Raw genomic sequence first — 17,549 nt, 5'->3', positions numbered from 1 at the left:
AACAGAGCTAGAGCTCCAATTTTTAAAATAATTTCCTTTCTTATATTGCCTTGTAAACAACTCTATTAGCACAAATCACAGTAAGAATTTTTCCCCCAATATTTTCAAAATCACTGAGAAAATATTTCCTTTTCAAAAAACAAAAAAAGAATAGGTAAGCAAATATTAAAAGGAAGGGTACACATTAGCCCATTATGCAAGACACGTTTAACACAAATGAACGAAGCGGCATGTAATCAAAAGTCAGGTGGCAATATTTCAAAAATCAGCTAAATTATACTGTCAACATAAAGCTTTCCAGGATGATTTGGGGAAGCAACATACTTCCACATATTTAAATATACCTACGACAATACCAATATGTTTATATTAGACTTTACAAGATTGCTAAGATCCCTAGCTCTTCTTCTTATACCTCCCTAATAAATAGGAAATCAAAGCATATCATTGTGGAACTGAAAACTAGGGAATATGAATTAATGCCTGTGAGCACACAACATATTTTATTTCATTCCATTTGGTCACAAAGTCAATGTGACAACCTGGCTCAATGTAAGTAAAGGTTATTTTTGAATTCATAAAACAGGAAAGCAAAGAGGACAAATAAGTTGAAAGATTGATGGGCCAAGAATTCCACAAGAAAGTCCCTTTGTCACCCACTAGATTTTAGAAATTTAAATATCACCACATCAAACCTTAGAGCTGGGGTCATTGGAAATGTTTAATAACCAAATGGATAATGAGCCTGTTAGTTGCCGAGGGGCACAGAGGGAAAAGGACATACTGGGTGGCCACCCTGTCAAAGGATTTTTTTTTTCCTTTACAATGCTCTGTTTCTGTAAGTACAGGCATTTGTACCTTTAAAACAATCTCACAAAATTTCAATTCTGCACCAGTTTGGGAAATGTCTATACTCTTTCAGTGACTTTAATGAGGCTCTATCATTCTATGGAATCTGCTTTCATAGCAGGAGTTCTGGTTTGAAGTCTAAGATCCTTCAAGGAAGACTAACTCCATTATAGGGCATATATGGAAAAGATTTGAAAGAAGTTCTATGAATAATTTCCCCACGTACTACTACATTTTTAGAGAGTGACTTTCCAGTTGATGGCTAAGTATATTTCTGAAAAAGCATAACTGAGCAGCTTAAGCACTAAAAGTGTTGGCATTAAAACTGTCCTTAGATGATTGTAAAGTCTACTGAACCGGACTCCAGAAAAATATTACCTAAAACAATTATGGGGCACCTGGGTGGCGCAGTCGGTTAAGCGTCCGACTTCAGCCAGGTCACGATCTCGCGGTCCGGGAGTTCGAGCCCCGCGTCAGGCTCTGGGCTGACGGCTCAGAGCCTGGAGCCTGTTTCCGATTCTGTGTCTCCCTCTCTCTCTGCCCCTCCCCCGTTCATGCTCTGTCTCTCTCTGTCCCAAAAATAAATAAACGTTGAAAAAAAAAAATTAAAAAAAAAAATATTACCTAAAACAATTAAAACATATCAATTTTTGTTCTGTTATATTCTACTCTCTTATTCTATTCTACCCTATCCCCTATTTAAATTTCAAACAACAAACATGCTACTTTTTGTCTTTTCAGTGATATAAAAAGTGGTTCAGCATCCCTAATTTTATATCATATAAAATTTCCTGGCTTTTCATGTCAAAAACAATTTTTGAGGTAGACTTCTCTTGAATTATGATGTAAATATCAAAAATCCTCTAGGAAATACAGTAGGAGTCCTGTGACAAGGGATGAAAACTGAAATGAATTAAGTCAAATAAAATCAAACTCCTCCTTTCCCTCACCATCCTCTTCTTTCTTCTCTTTCTTTCTTCTTCCCTTTTTTAAAATGAGCTGATTTAACTTATCCCTCCATTCCTCCCCACTCTCCCACTAGATTAAGAACCACTTAAGAGTAAACATCATATTTTTTCCATCTCTGATCATAGTAGTACTGTAGTACTGATCATAGTCCCTGTCCCTGGCGTGTCATAAGTTCCCAATCAATGAATTCCTGCTGATTGAATGGGTGGGTAGGTAGGTGAGCCAGTGGGTGGATAGGTAGATGGAAACACTGGCAACACATTCTTCTAATTCTCCCATCTCTCTGATCATTTCCCCTCAGCCTTTCTCTGTTTACGTCAGGATACTGGAGCTTCCCAAAACGGCAACCACTGCCCTTCTTCTCACTCTAAGAAAACTTATTCATGGCTTTAATGATGACCTCCATGCTGGTGAGTCCCAAATTTATGTACACATCTCTGGCCTTTACTCTGAACTCCAATTACATAAATCTGCCTAAGGGATATCTCTAACTTGGTGCTTCACTGGTGTCTCATATTCCTTATTTCCAAAATACTACTCATCATCCACTTCCAAGCTCAGCCCATATAGACTTAATGCAAATTATGGCATCACATTCCTTCTGCCCAAAATTGCAGCTATTATCCACCCCCAATTCTACAACCAACCCACCACATTGTCTTTCTTTTTTATTCCCTGCCTCACTCGGCAGTCCCACCATACACCAAGACACCCATGCTGAAAACCTTAGACTTTTACTTTTCCATCACCACAACCCATCCAAGACTCTGTCAAATACCATAAACTATATCAAATCTATCCCAGCTTAACCATCCCCATGACCCTTTGGTGCAGACCTTCAATATCATTCATGATGTGGATTAGTGCAGCAGCTTCCTTACCAGTCCCATTGCTTCTCCGCATTTACCTGTTGCACAAGTAAGGGATTGATTTTTATAAAATGCAAACTGACCAGATTATTCCCCTATTTAAAATATTTTAAAAGTTCCCCAGTACCCAGAGTGTCAATTCTAAACTCCTTAGCGTAGCACATAAAGCACTTCATGATGTGACTCATCCCTATGTCTCCACTTTGGGCTTTACACTGCGGGAATACCAAATGCATCGTACTTCTCCAAATATGTCATGCCTTTGCACCTGCTGTTTCCTTGACCTGGAATGCCCTTTCCCACCTTCTTCCCTGGTGAACTATTAATTCTTCAACAGACTGATGATGTAGTTTTCTCTCTGCAAATCTTTTCTCATACTTTCTCTCTCCCAGACAGAGTCAGTCTCCTCTATGCTCTTTTGGGGATAGAAAGATGAAAAAGATATAGATCATGCCTTAAGAAAAGCACGATCAAGTAAGGGAGACTGACATCTGAACAAGCAATTAAAAGAACATGGTACACGCTGTTGTAGGGGCCAAGGGCGGGCTACTTGTGAACTTGTGCCTACTGCCATTACAGTTGGGGAGCAAGAAATTTCCTGTCCCCTCAAGGTCCTTCTAGCTGGCCTAAGAATCAAACTGACATGAGACAGAATAACAAGAGAAAATAAAATTTAATAGTGTATGTACGGGGAATCCATACAGACACTGAATTCCAAAGACATGCAAAATGAAGTGTATATGTTATCTTAAACTAAGGAGAGGGGTTAGGGGTCTGAGAGCTCAAAGAGAAGACATACAATCCTCAGGAAGATTAAAGACAGTAAATGTTAGGTAAACCAATGTTTGCTGGGCCACTCAGAAACAATGGGACATACAAGGACTTTGATCAAATAGATCTTGCTAGGTTCTTCCCTGTCTATCATACCCAATTTATATCATAATGTAGTTATCTATGGTCATAGCTCTCTTCCTGGAGCAGGTCCTCTATCTAAATTCTTTTTAGGCAGGTGTGGGGAAGGTAAAGAGATTTTCCTGAATCTGCTGGGTTTTGATTGCTTTTTAACTGAAAACAGTCTTTATGCCAAAGTGGCCCATCTTAGGGCAGCCTGCCCTTGGCCCCTACAACAGAATGTGTATCACGTTCTTTTAATTCCTTGTTCAGAAGTCATTCTCCCTTACTTGATCATGTGGTCCTTAAGGCATGGTCTATATCTTTTTCATCTTTCTATCCCCAAAGTCGAGCACACCCATGCTATAAAAACTAGAAGGGGAAAGTGAAAAAGATTGAACATTACCAGAAGGCATGCATTTATACAGCTTATGTCAGCACTCTGGGGACTACATTAAAGAGTGTTGCTTAATATAGATGCCATGTATTTTATTCAATTAATGCAAGGGAATCCCAACTTCATAAATAATAACATACTCTTAAGCGGAGCAGGCAGACTCCTGCCCATTTATTTCTTTAATTAAAGCTCTTTGCCTTCAGGCCTTTGGTGAAACTTAGCAACAACTAAATAGATCAAAATACAAACAATGTACTTTTTCTTCCGATTCACCTAAAGCATGTTAATTAACTGGCCAAAATAATTGGTGAATTTCCTATTTAAAAAGAAAAAAAAATGGTGTTCCAGTCCAAGATGGTGACACGGGAGGCTCCTGAACTCACTTCCAACTCACACCAAATCTACAGTGACACCTGGAACAATTCCCTCTGAAAGAAATTCAGAAACTAGTTGAGGGACTCCTAAATATCAGGCAAATGAGAAAAAACCTGTATGGAAACAGGCAGGAAAGGCTGGGACACTCTTGCCATAAACCCCACCCCCCTGCACAGCACCATACAATCAGGAAGGAACTCCCAGTTTCTCCCTGAGGAATGAAGGGTTTAGAGTCAACATGTGATGCCCCAGCTTTTAAGAGTCCGCTTATGGGATGGGTCCCCAAAACCCTAGCTCTGAAAGCCAAACAGGCTTGAATCCACAAAACCCATAAGACTATATAGCAAGTAAAGAAGTATTTCTTAATGCGCCCACAAAACTTGGTGGCAGTTATCCCCCCAGGGCTCAGTACAGAGACTGGAAGTCAGAAAAGCCCATTCTCCCTGTCTTTCCCAGAAAGAGACCTATTTGCACACCTTAAAAATTGTTGGCTAAGGGTCAGGCTTCTAATTTAACACATGCATAGAGGCCTACTGACTGCGAGACTCCTAGTAGACCTGGGAGGTGGAAACCATATTTGTGCTTTACCTCTGCCTCCTTCCAGGTCATTTGTGTCTTCCTAGAAGGCACTTATGCATATGCTTGGCACCCCCTTGACAACCTGGCTCTGGTGGTAAGTGAGATTAGAGTTCACTGGTTCAATGGGACTATAGCAAACAAAGAAACAGTTCTTAACTGGCTGGCTATCACCCCATGGCTCAATGCAGAGGAAGCAGACTGAAATACCCATCCCCCAGTGTTCCCTTCGAAGAGGTATATTTGCATGACTTAAAAGCTGCTACTTGAGGCTCTAGTGTTGATCAGCCATCATCTTGGCTGCTAACTGAGATCCTCCCCTTTGGGACACTAACAAATCTTACCTAGCACACCCTCAACTCCTAGAGGCCACTAAGAACAAAGAAAATGGCATAGACAACCACAAAGGGTTTGAAAAACACTCAACGGCTAGGGCTGGCTGAACAATAAAGGTGCAGAGAACAAACTGGTCGTTGCCAGGAAGGAAATGGGTGTAAACTTCCAGATATAAGATAAATAAGTTCTGGAGATATAATGTGCAGGATGGTGACTACAGTTAACAATATTGTATATTTGAAAGTTGCTAAGTGGTGATCCTTTCCCAGTATATACATATATTGAATCATGATGCTGTACATCTTAAACTAACAAAATGTTCTATGTCAATTACATCTCAATAAAACTAGAGGAAAAAAATTTTTTTTAAATTGATACCAAACCTGTATTGACATGTGCTTCCTGCAGTAAGACCCAGCCTAAGGAGACAATACTATCTTCAAGACTGAAAAAGAAGACCTGGAAAGATTTGGTTGCTAAAACTTCCCTGGGGCACCTGGGCGGCTCAGTCAGTTAAGTGTCTGACTTCAGCTCATGTCATGATCTCGCGGTCCATGAATTCGAGCACCATGTCGGGCTCTGTGCTGACAGCTCAGAGCCTGGAGCCTCTTCGGATTCTGTGTCTCCTTCTCTCTCTGTCCCTCCCCCACTCACACTCTGTCTTTCTCTGTCTCTCAAAAATGAATAAATGTTAAAAAAGTTTTTTTAATAAAATAAAATAAAATAAAATAAAATAAAATAAAATAAAATAAAAGTTTCTCTTATGTTTAACCTGACTAGAGCTCCATGATTATTCTAAGTAGAATGAGAAGGATGCCAATGCAGGAATGGGGGCCACTGGGATGGTTACTACCTCTCCATTCTTTGTTAAAGCAGTGTGCCCACCGACATACTACATCAGAAGACATGTAAGTAAAATTCATTATTGCAGTACAGAGTTCACTTTTAAAAACTTGCAATTCTCGGGGCGCCTGGGTGGCGCAGTCGGTTAAGCGTCCGACTTCAGCCAGGTCACGATCTCGCGGTCCGTGAGTTCGAGCCCTGCGTCAGGCTCTGGGCTGATGGCTCGGAGCCTGGAGTCTGTTTCCGATTCTGTGTCTCCCTCTCTCTCTGCCCCTCCCCTGTTCATGCTCTGTCTCTCTCTGTCCCAAAAATAAATAAACGTTGAAAAAAAAAAATTTTTTTTTTTTTAAAAAAACTTGCAATTCTCTCAAAATCAGATCATCTTGGACCCTCTTGCTGAATTGTGTGGGAACTGAAAGAATCCATCATTCATTTGCCACAGAATTGGGGCAATTACATGGCTAATCTAATCACCCTGAGTATGTTCGGCTCCGGTCCTGGTCACCATTGCCAAGCTGTTGACATGGTGACAGAGCTGCATCATTAATTGAGATGGCCTGGCCTGAAATTAAATTGTAAGGCTCTAGTGTGAAATGAAGAACAAAGGATACAGGCTCGGAAGGGAACATTTCCTGAGCAACCATGGCCTATATTAAAGCCTAGGATCCTCCATTGCTAAATCATTCATTAGTTAATTCCTTTTAAGTCTTCCTTTCTTCGTCTATAAAATGGGAGTAAATGTAAACTCACAAAATTTCTAATAAAATAATTGGTTGTAAGGAACTTATAAGCCATGAAGTGGTGTGTGTGTGTGTGTGTGTGTATACACACAAGTATGCATATAAATAACTGTAAGAAAATATGCCAAAAGATTAAAAGAGGTTATCTCAAGATTGAAGGGTAATAAGTAGGGTTTACGGATAAAATAAAAGATACCTAGTTAAATCTCAACTTAAGATAAACAGCGAATAGCATTTTAAAATATCCCAGGCAAGGGGCGCATGGGTGGCTCAGTCGGTTAAGCGGCTGACTTTGGCTCAGGTCATGATCTCGTGGTTTGTGAGCTTGAGCCCTTGTCAGGCTCTGTGCTGACAGCCTGAAGCCTGATTCAGATTCTGTGTCTCCTTCTCTCTGTCCCTCCCCCGCTCACACTCTCTCTCTCTCTCTCTCTCTCTCTCTCACAAATAAATAAAAATTAAAAAAAAAAATTAAACTGCTTTAGTTAGAAAGAAGGATACCAATGATAAAATGATATACTTGCCCTTCTTAAATTAGAGGCTTGCTTACTCAACTATAGTCCCTGGACCAGGAGCATTAGCCTTATCCCAGATCTACTAAATCTGAATCCACATTTTCACAAGATTCCCAACAGATTCTTATGAAAAGCTCTGATCTAGACAGACTGCAAATAAAAGCTAAGGTTTCAAAATAGCTGAACCCTTTAAAAGAAAGAAAAAACAAAAACAAAACACCTCAACAAGAATGGAAGGAAAATCTGAAACGGAATTTAGAGATCTGCCTGATCCTAGGAACATTCGTAGGAAAGAGGAAAAGCCTCCCAGTGACAAGAGCTCCAGGTCCTTTGTCCTGTCCATCCACCATGGGCTGCACAGTCACTAAATGCCCCCAGGAGGTATCCGTCTTGGGAATCACCATAAGAATGGCACTCCTGGAGGGGCGCCTGGGTGGCGCAGTCGGTTAAGCGTCCGACTTCAGCCAGGTCACGATCTCGCGGTCCGTGAGTTCGAGCCCCGCGTCGGGCTCTGGGCTGATGGCTCGGAGCCTGGAGCCTGTTTCCGATTCTGTGTCTCCCTCTCTCTCTGCCCTTCCCCCGTTCATGCTCTGTCTCTCTCTGTCCCAAAAATAAATAAACTTTGGAAAAAAAAAAAAAAAGAATGGCACTCCTGGAATTGTACAACATAGCAACCTTCTACCCACCTCTACCCTGGGGACTTCATATGGATTCATGAACTCACGGAGGCCTGGAAAACCAATTGGGATAGATGAATAAAAAATTAAGGGATAATATTATTTCACTTTTATGTGGAATTTAAGAAACAAAACAGATGAACATATGGGGGGGTGGGGGAAGAGAGAGGGAAATAAACCATAAGAGACTCTTAAAGATAGAGAACAAACTGAGGGTTGACAGAGGGAGGTGGGTGGGAGATGGGCTAGGATGGGTGATGGAAACTAAGGAGGCACTGTATTGTGATGAGCACTGGGTATTATATGTAAGTGATGAATCACTGAATTCTACTCCTGAAACCAACACTGCACTGTATGTTAAGTAGCTAGAATTTAAATAAAAATTTGAAAAGAAAAAAAAAAGTATAGTTTTTTGATGTTTGAAAGTTTTGGAGGAATTGAGTTTTTATTATTTTATCTGTGCAAGGGAGCTGATGGGTATTTCCTGTTTTTGTTTGTTTGTTTGTTTGTTTTTTTAATGAACTAGAATCTGTCAATGCTGACAGAATCAGTTAAATAGGTGAAATGAACTCTGGATAACATTACTGAAATCCTTCTTTGAGTTAATACTAAGTACTAAATGTTAATACTAAATGTTAATATTCAACAAACATGCACAGTTTGGGTTGACTACTGAAAATGCCTCCACATTGTCTTTCACAATTAGTAACAGACGGTCTTTTGTACCAGCAATTGTAGCCACATTTTGCAAACACAGAGGCTATATGGAAAAAAAAAAGCATTAACGTCAAAGCTCCATCTTCTAAAGTACCCAAGTTCATTTTTGAGCATAAGCCAAAATCACAGGACAAACACATGCAGGTGGCCGTCCCCACCTCACCAAAGTATTTCTGTTTTGGAGTGCACATCAGCCCACCTCTTTCTCCCCCTCTCTTATCCCGCTGTGGGCTTCACAGCACAGACCACTACTCAAGTACCTGACATGGGTTTTGTTGCTACTGTTGTTATTCATTTCATTATTACCTGTTTCTCTCACTAGAATATAAATTCCACAACAGTAGGGATTTTGTCGGACTCATTCTTGAGTGTATCTCCAGTGCCCAGACAATGCCTGCCACCCAGGGCCCACTCAATAGAAATCCGTAAAAGGAATGAATAAAAACAGACTGCCCTTGAGCTACTCATCAACAAGGTTCTCTTTGGTCACTGTTTGTTAATTTTGTATTTTTTCGTCCTTCAATCATAGTCTTGGATGTTAGTCAAATATCTCGAGTAGTTTTGTTTCATCTTCCACAAGATAATTCCTGGGTTTGTCATGTAGCTCTGAGTAGAAACTTTCATGATAACTTCTGACACCACTTCAGACTCTAAGTAAATTGCTTCTTCCTATAATGCATCTGCTTCTCGCTTTCATTAGCTGCAGTAATATTCTAATCACTCTGTACTGCAGTCTCAGAGAGAGGAAGAGGGAGAGTTCCAGAAAATAGTTGTTTTTCTCTTCTTTATAGAGAGGCACTTGAGATCAAAAGTGCTGCAAAATAAACTCTCAATGGTACAGCCACAAAAAAACCCCAACCCTTTGAAATGTTCTGCACAGAAGCAAGGGCATTTCTGGGTATGTGCGAGAAGGAGAGCCCAGTGCAGTCTCATAGGGCTCTCAAGCCTGACTTCATAGACAACACTTCAGCAGAATCGACAATGGAACAGACTGGGAGGAGGCAGAAAGGTTTCCAAAGATATGAGATGAGTGACAGGAAACACATCAGTCAACACACTTAATACTCAGATAGGGTTGGAAACAATTGGTGGTTGCACTCAAGTTTCCCAATGGAATCTTGGGCAACTCAATTAACCTTTTTCTGCCACATTCCCATCACTTATAAATTGAGTACAACAATCTACCTAGCAGAGATTGCGCAAGGATTTGGTAATAAATGTGAGTAGATAGCTATATGTGTGATACCTAATAATATTATGTTAACTGGCATAAAATCACGGGGTACAAGGGACTATAGAGGTCAATCTAGACCTTTCACATGGGGCCACAATTAAACCACTCTACAAGGATTAGACTCTAATCCTTTTAAAAAGGTGTCTGTATAAAGGGATTCCCAGAAAACTCTCCTTTGTCAAGGATGCTTCCTTAAATCCTGCAGCATTTTACTATGCTGTGCTTTTGCCTCTTCAGCAACCATAACACAGTAGCCCCAGGTTTAGGGCATAGATACTGGAGTCAGGCTGACTTAGAATCCACTGGACTCTCCTCTATGCTGGCTACATGACTTTGAACAAGCTATAGCCTTAACTTCTGGAAGCCCCCATTTCTTCTCCTCTAATACAGTTGTCCCCCTACCCCATAAGGTACCAAAGCTATGTGAACAACAAGTAAGGCACTTCACTTAGCGTGTGGTTCATGGTGTGTACCAAATTAACAGTAGCATTATATTCTGGCTGAATAACCTTGGTCACTCCAATATTTATTTATGACTTAACTTTACAAATGTTAATTTTTGTTTCTCTTTTCTGATCCCTCTTCAAATTCTCTATTTTTCACTTTTAATATAGTGTCCAAAATTATAGGAAGAAGCTAACTATGCTGAGTAGCTTGGGAAGATTTCTTCTTTATTTCTCCCAGGATCAGAGGGGAAGGCTGTATGGTGTGTGCCTTGGGAAGGCACCGGGACTCTTAGTGATAAAGATTCCTGTATTTCAGAAGTGGTTGTGGAAACAGAACCATGAGAGTTTAAACGACCACAGAGAGTTTAGGCAATGCATACGTGGGTAGGAATCAGTGTATTTAGAGAGTAAAGACCCTTTCCCTAATTTCTGGGCACTGTGTAACTTCCCTGAAGCCTGGTGCATCCCAGGGAGCAGGGGATTACCTTTATAATGTTCTTGAGTACCTGAGTATTTGGACTGAGATTTATTACAGTTGAGCATGGGGCTTTACAATTTGCCAAGAACTTTCACACTCCTAACCTCCTTTGATCTTGGCAAAAAGTCTGTGAAAGATAGTTATCCCTATTCTAATGCTGTGAATGCAAAGGCTCAGAGAGCTTAAATGTCTGACCTGGGGTCTCTGTGTTCCAAATCTACATACTTCCTACCATTCCATAGGACTCACTGTGTTAAAATCTTTTAACTTAACCTTGAAATCCATCATTTCCATGTGAGAGTACCTTCCAATGTAAAATTGGATATTGTAGGATACAAAATTGAATCTGCAGCATGCTTAACAGTTATGTGGTAAAAATAAAAACTCAAACTTATGCACAGGAAAAGACTTGGCTATATTACAGCAAAATGGTGAAAGTAATTACCCAAGTGGTAGATGGTGGTAGATGGTGGGCAGGTTATCTTTCTACATTCAAAGTTTCCTTTAATGAACATACATTATGCTCACAATGAAAAATATGAGTATTGATTTTTTTCAAGCAGCTTGAGAGTCAAATATACCCAACAGCAAGGCAACTTTGTGTAAGAGCAGAGAGGGGTCTCCCCTACCTCCCCCCAAAATTACACATCTCTCCCCTTCATCTGCTCAACCACTCATAGATGATCCAGCTATTGAGTCAAATTATTCAAGATGGCACCAATTCTCTGTAGATGCTATGCTAAGGCAATGGCGGGAGTCACTTCTAAATTTTGACAGAAGTCCAGATTTTGCCCTGAAGGGGCCAATTCATATTCAGAGTAGCAAATTGGAAGAAATAATAAATGGAATTCTACCATGAGCACTGGGCCTTTCTTAGCTACTCATACTGTCTCTGAAATAATTCCTGTCTGGAACTTCTTAGAATGTAACTTTAGGGACAGTGGGGTAAATGGAACCAGCTTTTTTTTTTTTTTTAATTTTTTTTCAACATTTATTTATTTTTGGGACAGAGAGAGACAGAGCATGAATGGGGGAGGCGCAGAGAGAGAGGGAGACACAGAATCGGAAGCAGGCTCCAGGCTCTGAGCCATCAGCCCAGAGCCTGACGCGGGGCTCGAACTCACGGACCGCGAGATCGTGACCTGGCTGAAGTCGGACGCTTAACCGACTGCGCCACCCAGGCGCCCCGGAACCAGCTTTTTAAGATCATCTATTATTCACCAAGGGAAGGAGAACATGAGTGGGGTCTCCTTTGCATGTCGGTCTTCTCCAACCACAAGTATCCTGGAACAGTTCTTATGTGAAAACAAAGGGCTTCTGGCTTTGGTCCCACCTCCCAGGATCTCCCCAGAGCAAAGCCCAGAAGCTATCTAACATTTCCTCAAATCATGCTTCCTCACCTTCACAAAGTCCGGTGTTCTCCAAGTAAAACTGGGCTCTACATTGGGACAGGCACACGCCAGAGGTGATGTTCGCCCCAGACAGCTGCTCAACTTGCAGTCCTTCATCAGGCTTCTTACACTGGGCACAGTGAGAGGGCTCTGGACCCACACAAGTGAGGCAAGAGGAATGACAGGCTGCCATTAAGAATAAAATGCAGAAAACAATCCAAGGGTCATATACATGCTGCAACCAAGGGGAGTCCCTAATTAAATCTAAACTACTTAGAAGAGTTCACCTGATACATCTTATCAGAAAATTACCTTCTAGTGTTCTATACACAGCACAGAGTGATAATATTCATGAGAGGCACAGTGAGGGTAATGTTAACTGGTCACATCTCTCGGGTTTGCAAAGGCTGTCAAGCTAGAGTATGAAAAAAACAGCAAACTGGACAATATTGGCTTGGTTCTCCAGATACACATTCACTGAATGATGTTTTAATATCATGGCCTCAGTTTTTATTGAAGATTTTAACAGGCACCCACACAAAGGCCATTACTGTATTTTTTGCAAAAATGGTTGTTACGTTATTGTCTACCGTGTCATCCATCACCCATCGTACAGGTGTCCAGGCAACAGATTTTTCTTGGAACTTATGTGAGGAAAGGCTGCTTTTCTAGACCAGGAAGAGTCAGTCCCCTTTGGAGGAGTAACAAGAATTTGACAATCCATCATAGTTTCTTATTTTCTTCGGCTACAGGTTGAAATCAGAGCCAGATAGAGTACTGGAACTATTTCATGCCCACATTTTGATATAATCAACTCTTTACAAGGGCTCTTTAATATACTAAACTTTGATACAATTAATTCTAGAAGAGTTCTTTAAAAGATTTTCTAAATTTTCTTTTGCAGAATATTTATTATAGTTACCCTATTTTAAATACATTTTTTGGGTAACTATTCTCAAACTCTTTTCCAAGCTGCCCTACCACATAAGCAAACATACATTAATTTCACTTAATTAAAGTGTTTGCTCCCAGTGTTATAGTTTCAAAAGGCAATGACCCCACCCTCCCAATGAGCCCAAAGCCTTATTGGCAAACAGCTATTAAAGAGTTTCCATTTCACTCAGCCAGAGGCATTGCTACTAACTCAGTTTGCTCGGCTATATCATTAACAAAAAAAATTCTTCAGGGAAAAACAAACTGAAGGCAAAAAAATTAAACAACAACAACAACAAAAAAAAACACCCCAAAACATTAGCAATTCTAAGAGAACAGAAAAAAGGAGGAAGAGTTTGGTTTCATCTTAACGTACAGTAAGGGAAATGACAGTCCTCTCAAGGATGGCCTGAAAAATCATGAACTTTTGGGTGTCATCACAAATATTCCCATGGGAGTTTTTCAGAGTATCCCTTGGCAATGAAAAAAAAAAGCATATAACGTAAGCATAGCCATGTAAGATACATTATAGGGAAAAGTGCACTGAAAAGTAACTTAAATCTTTGTCCTTATGATGGGAAAGTCTCCTAAGAGTGAAAATGACACCAACAGTACCTCTGCAGACCCCGTGGTCAGGGTAGAAGCCTTCTCCACAGCTGGACAGGCAGCGGCCTTGGCGCAGAGCCTGGGGCTGGATGCAGGCTGTGCAGTGAGAGGCCGTGGGTCCGGAGCAGCTGGCACATGAATGATGACAAACTGAGGAAGAGAGCGAGAGAGAACCATGGGACCCAGGACTAAAGAGCCTCCTTCTTGCCTGGGCTCCTTATGTGGGAGGAAGCCCCTCCTGGGTCACTCTTAATCCCTTTCAGCTGTCACACCAAATCAAGGGGAGAGATGTATGAAGAGAGGGTTATATTACCAGAACTGCCCACAATGCCCCTTTATCCATCCATGTTCTATTATTTATTAGCTACCTTTTATTTAGTGTTTGTGTTAAATGTTTTATACACATTGCTGCATTTAATTTCATAGCAATTTTGAGGGTTTGCAGACAAGAAAACTGAAGTCTTGGGAAGTTAAAAAATTTACCGAAGGTCACAGAGCTAATTAGCAGAAGAGCTGGGATTTAGCCCTAGGTCTATCTGAACCTAAAACCCTGAACCTGAATAGGAAAGGGTGGAAAGTTTACACGTCTGAGTGCTAGAAGCACTGGAATTTTGGCTCACTTGTCCACTAACTCATCTATGTCCTTAGCCAAGTCAGAGTCTCTCCAGGCCTAGGTTTCTTGGCACATGCACAGTGAGGTGGGACTAACTGGTCATTTAAGACACTTCTGACATTACAAGATTTTAAGTAAGAATTCTATTAAACAATCTGACCATTACATGTGACAGTGTCAGGCATGCATCTTTGCTACTGTGGTCCTGGGTGGTAACAGTGGGACATCTCTGACTCTAATTTACAGATATTACCATGGCCTGTCCTAAGGGACAGGATTGAGATACTAAAAGACTCCAGAGAACAATGGGCAGGAGTCGGGAAAGGGGAGTGTGGAAGTGGATGAGACCCTTGGGAGCAGGTTGTTGTGGAAAAGGAATAAACACTGGGTGAGTAAAGAGGTTGGCAGACAGGAAGGAGGTTGATAAGTCAAGGTTGTGGGACAGATCTCAATATTCTGCCACTAACCCACACTATAGGTAGAAGTGAAAATATTTATGTTTGTTTGGGAGGAGAGGGGCAATCAAGGTGTCCCAGGCAGCAATAAGTTCCCAGAGTTGCCTGCAAGGAAAGACACAAGTCAAGCATATATAAGTAGAAACTTATAAAGTCTAAAATAGAAATGTTTCGTAAATTTGTGCGAATCTGAAAGAAATAATACATACAGCATATAAGATCAAATTTTCAATAGATACAGATGTCAGCTTTATAAGATATCAAACTTGGTTTTTTATTTTATTTTCTGTGGCATGTCATAGTTGCCAATACATGTATTTGTAAATGCCATCTAAGATAGGATTCTGTCATACCTACAATCTAAGTTAGTGAGGGTTTATAAGTACACAAAGACTATATGAATATCTTAAAGATGTTCTCGGCATTGAAAAGGACCAAATGATCTCTAATAGGTGATTGGTATGCATAAGTACTTTACTTAATGACTCAAGTCCTCCAGTACCCACCCGCATCACCCACTCCCACACCAAATACACACAGGTTCCATAATGAAAAAGCTATTCCTTTTAATTCGACATTTTCCCATCATACACACAAATTCCCAAATGAGCAGCAAGTATTGTCAAATGCGTTAAATATTTTTTGATGGTGATAATGATTACCCATGTCTTACCTTTGCAGCTGCCAGTGGACTCAGCATAGTACCCACCAGGGCATTCAGCAATGCATTTCCCATCATGCAACACTGTCTTCTCGGCACAGGTAAGACATCTGGGACTATTGGGACCACAACTCTTACAGGATTGGTCACAAGCTAAGGGGGGGGGGGGGGAACCCACCAGAGAAAGTCAACAGTGAGCAAAGGGAGCAGAGAAGTCTATTCTTTACAATGTCCATAATTGGTATTAACATGGAAATCACATTCTCTGGCTGCTCATCTGAGTTCTGTTTCCTTGACTCCAACATTTCAAAGTACTCTGTACTTTCTGTTTTCATAGTTGAAGTAGAACCAGATAATTATTCATTGAACTAACCATAACATAGCTGGCAGGTACACCTACCAGGATATCCAATTTAATATAGGACTTAAAGTCAAAATGGCCTTGGGGGTGGGGATCCCAGTCCAATTGGAGTTGAAGATACTCTCAAACTCATTAATAATCAGAAAAAATGCAAATTAAAATGGGATGTCCCAGTATATCTATTAACCAGAAGAAAAAAAAAATCTGAAGCTTGATAATAATGCCAAACAGTAGCAAGGATGTGGAGATGAGACAACCTTCACACTTAAGAGTATAGAAGCTGGTAAGCTACCTGGTACTACTTAGTCTAATAAAGAATATGCAGAGATAAGAAACAAACAATTCTGCTCCCAGATTACCCATCCCCAGGAACCTTCCACACAGGTTCATAAAAGGGAATGTTTGAGGCTTTTCACTGGTGCTCTCTAGTGACAGCATGGGGATGGAGGGAGGTGGGGAGTCCCTCATGGACAGTGGATGGGTGAGCTATGGAGGACGCAGACCAAGGAGTGAGAAGCAAAGGGCTAGATGAGATAGCAACACGGCTGACTCATAAACCATAATGCTGAGTGAAAAAAAGATAACCTGAACTTCATGACACAAGATCATTTAAGGGAAAAAAAGGTATATATACTCAAGAGAATATCCATTTTACATGACACCATAAAAACAAAGAGATAAAAAAATTAAAATAGTTGCCTTGGTGAGGAAGGGAAATGAATATAAAAGGAAGGAAAGAGAGACAAAGGAGAAGAGGAAGGAAGAGAGACAGAATGGCTAACAGAAACCTCTGAACTTACTTTGATTTATTATGTTAGCTAGAGTCAGAAAAGCCCTTCGTAATAGCATAAGTACTTAAAAGACTAAAGAATGAGGAGGTTTTTGTCCTTTGAATTTCCCCACCCTTTATATCTAACATTTGTAAAACTCAAAGCATGAACCACCAATGAACTTGGTTGCTATAAATTCTTTCAGCCAGGGCATACCACCGTTTATGACAGGTTGTGCTGGATTTTTCTCAGCACTTGACTTTGAGATTTCTACAGATATGTGCTGCTTGGTTATAAATTATTAAACCAACACTGGCTGGCCTTTATCTTGAATAGCACTGAACTGAACTCGAAATAAGTCAGCATTATCAGCATCAGACATTTTAATTAACATTCCGATACCAATCAGTGACTTGGTTCACTGATGTTTGGGAAAATATTTATACAAACACTTCTGAAGGCATTTGACACAAACTTAGAGAACTCTAAGAATTTTATGAAAAGTATAAACTCCAGTCTTTATCAAAAGGCCTGTTGGTCAATGTCAATGGTATCACAAAGTCTTGCATCATGCTAAGCAAATGGCAGGCATTCAGTAATTACCTGTTGATTAATTGACTGGTTGGCTGACTAATGTCAGCAATGGTCCATCCTCCTATCTGGAAGGCTTCTTTTTTTTCTGATGCTTTGTTTCAAAATGTATACAGATAGCATTCCAGATGTGTATTCCCTCCCTAAGCCACCTGTTCAGTAGTCTTCTTTTTTAATTTGTTCTGTCAGTAAGGAGGTCTGGCTTTCTTCATCCAACTTCTTAGCCAAAGTAGATTTCCACTTCTCACCACCTCAAGGC

The 17,549-nt window shown here is 40.5% G+C and overlaps 1 protein-coding gene across 1 annotated transcript in view; it reads right to left on the bottom strand.

Moving 5' to 3' along the window:
* The window catches only part of FRAS1 (Fraser extracellular matrix complex subunit 1), a 293,351-nt gene that overhangs the window by 193,556 nt on the left and 82,246 nt on the right, over nucleotides 1-17,549 (bottom strand). Inside the window, exons 15-17 of the mRNA XM_047092267.1 lie at nucleotides 15,581-15,721; nucleotides 13,849-13,989; nucleotides 12,310-12,486 (exon numbers count right to left, since the gene is read on the bottom strand). Of these exons, the coding sequence (XP_046948223.1) occupies nucleotides 12,310-12,486; nucleotides 13,849-13,989; nucleotides 15,581-15,721 (459 nt within the window). The remainder of the gene's footprint in view (nucleotides 1-12,309; nucleotides 12,487-13,848; nucleotides 13,990-15,580; nucleotides 15,722-17,549) is intronic.

The sequence above is a fragment of the Lynx rufus genome, unplaced genomic scaffold, assembly GCF_022079265.1.
Source record: "Lynx rufus isolate CCGP_SWC_20201006 ecotype Redwood Valley unplaced genomic scaffold, mLynRuf1.p SCAF_3, whole genome shotgun sequence".
NCBI classification, from domain to species: domain Eukaryota; kingdom Metazoa; phylum Chordata; class Mammalia; order Carnivora; family Felidae; genus Lynx; species Lynx rufus.
This window is presented reverse-complemented; position numbering and strand designations above follow the sequence as displayed.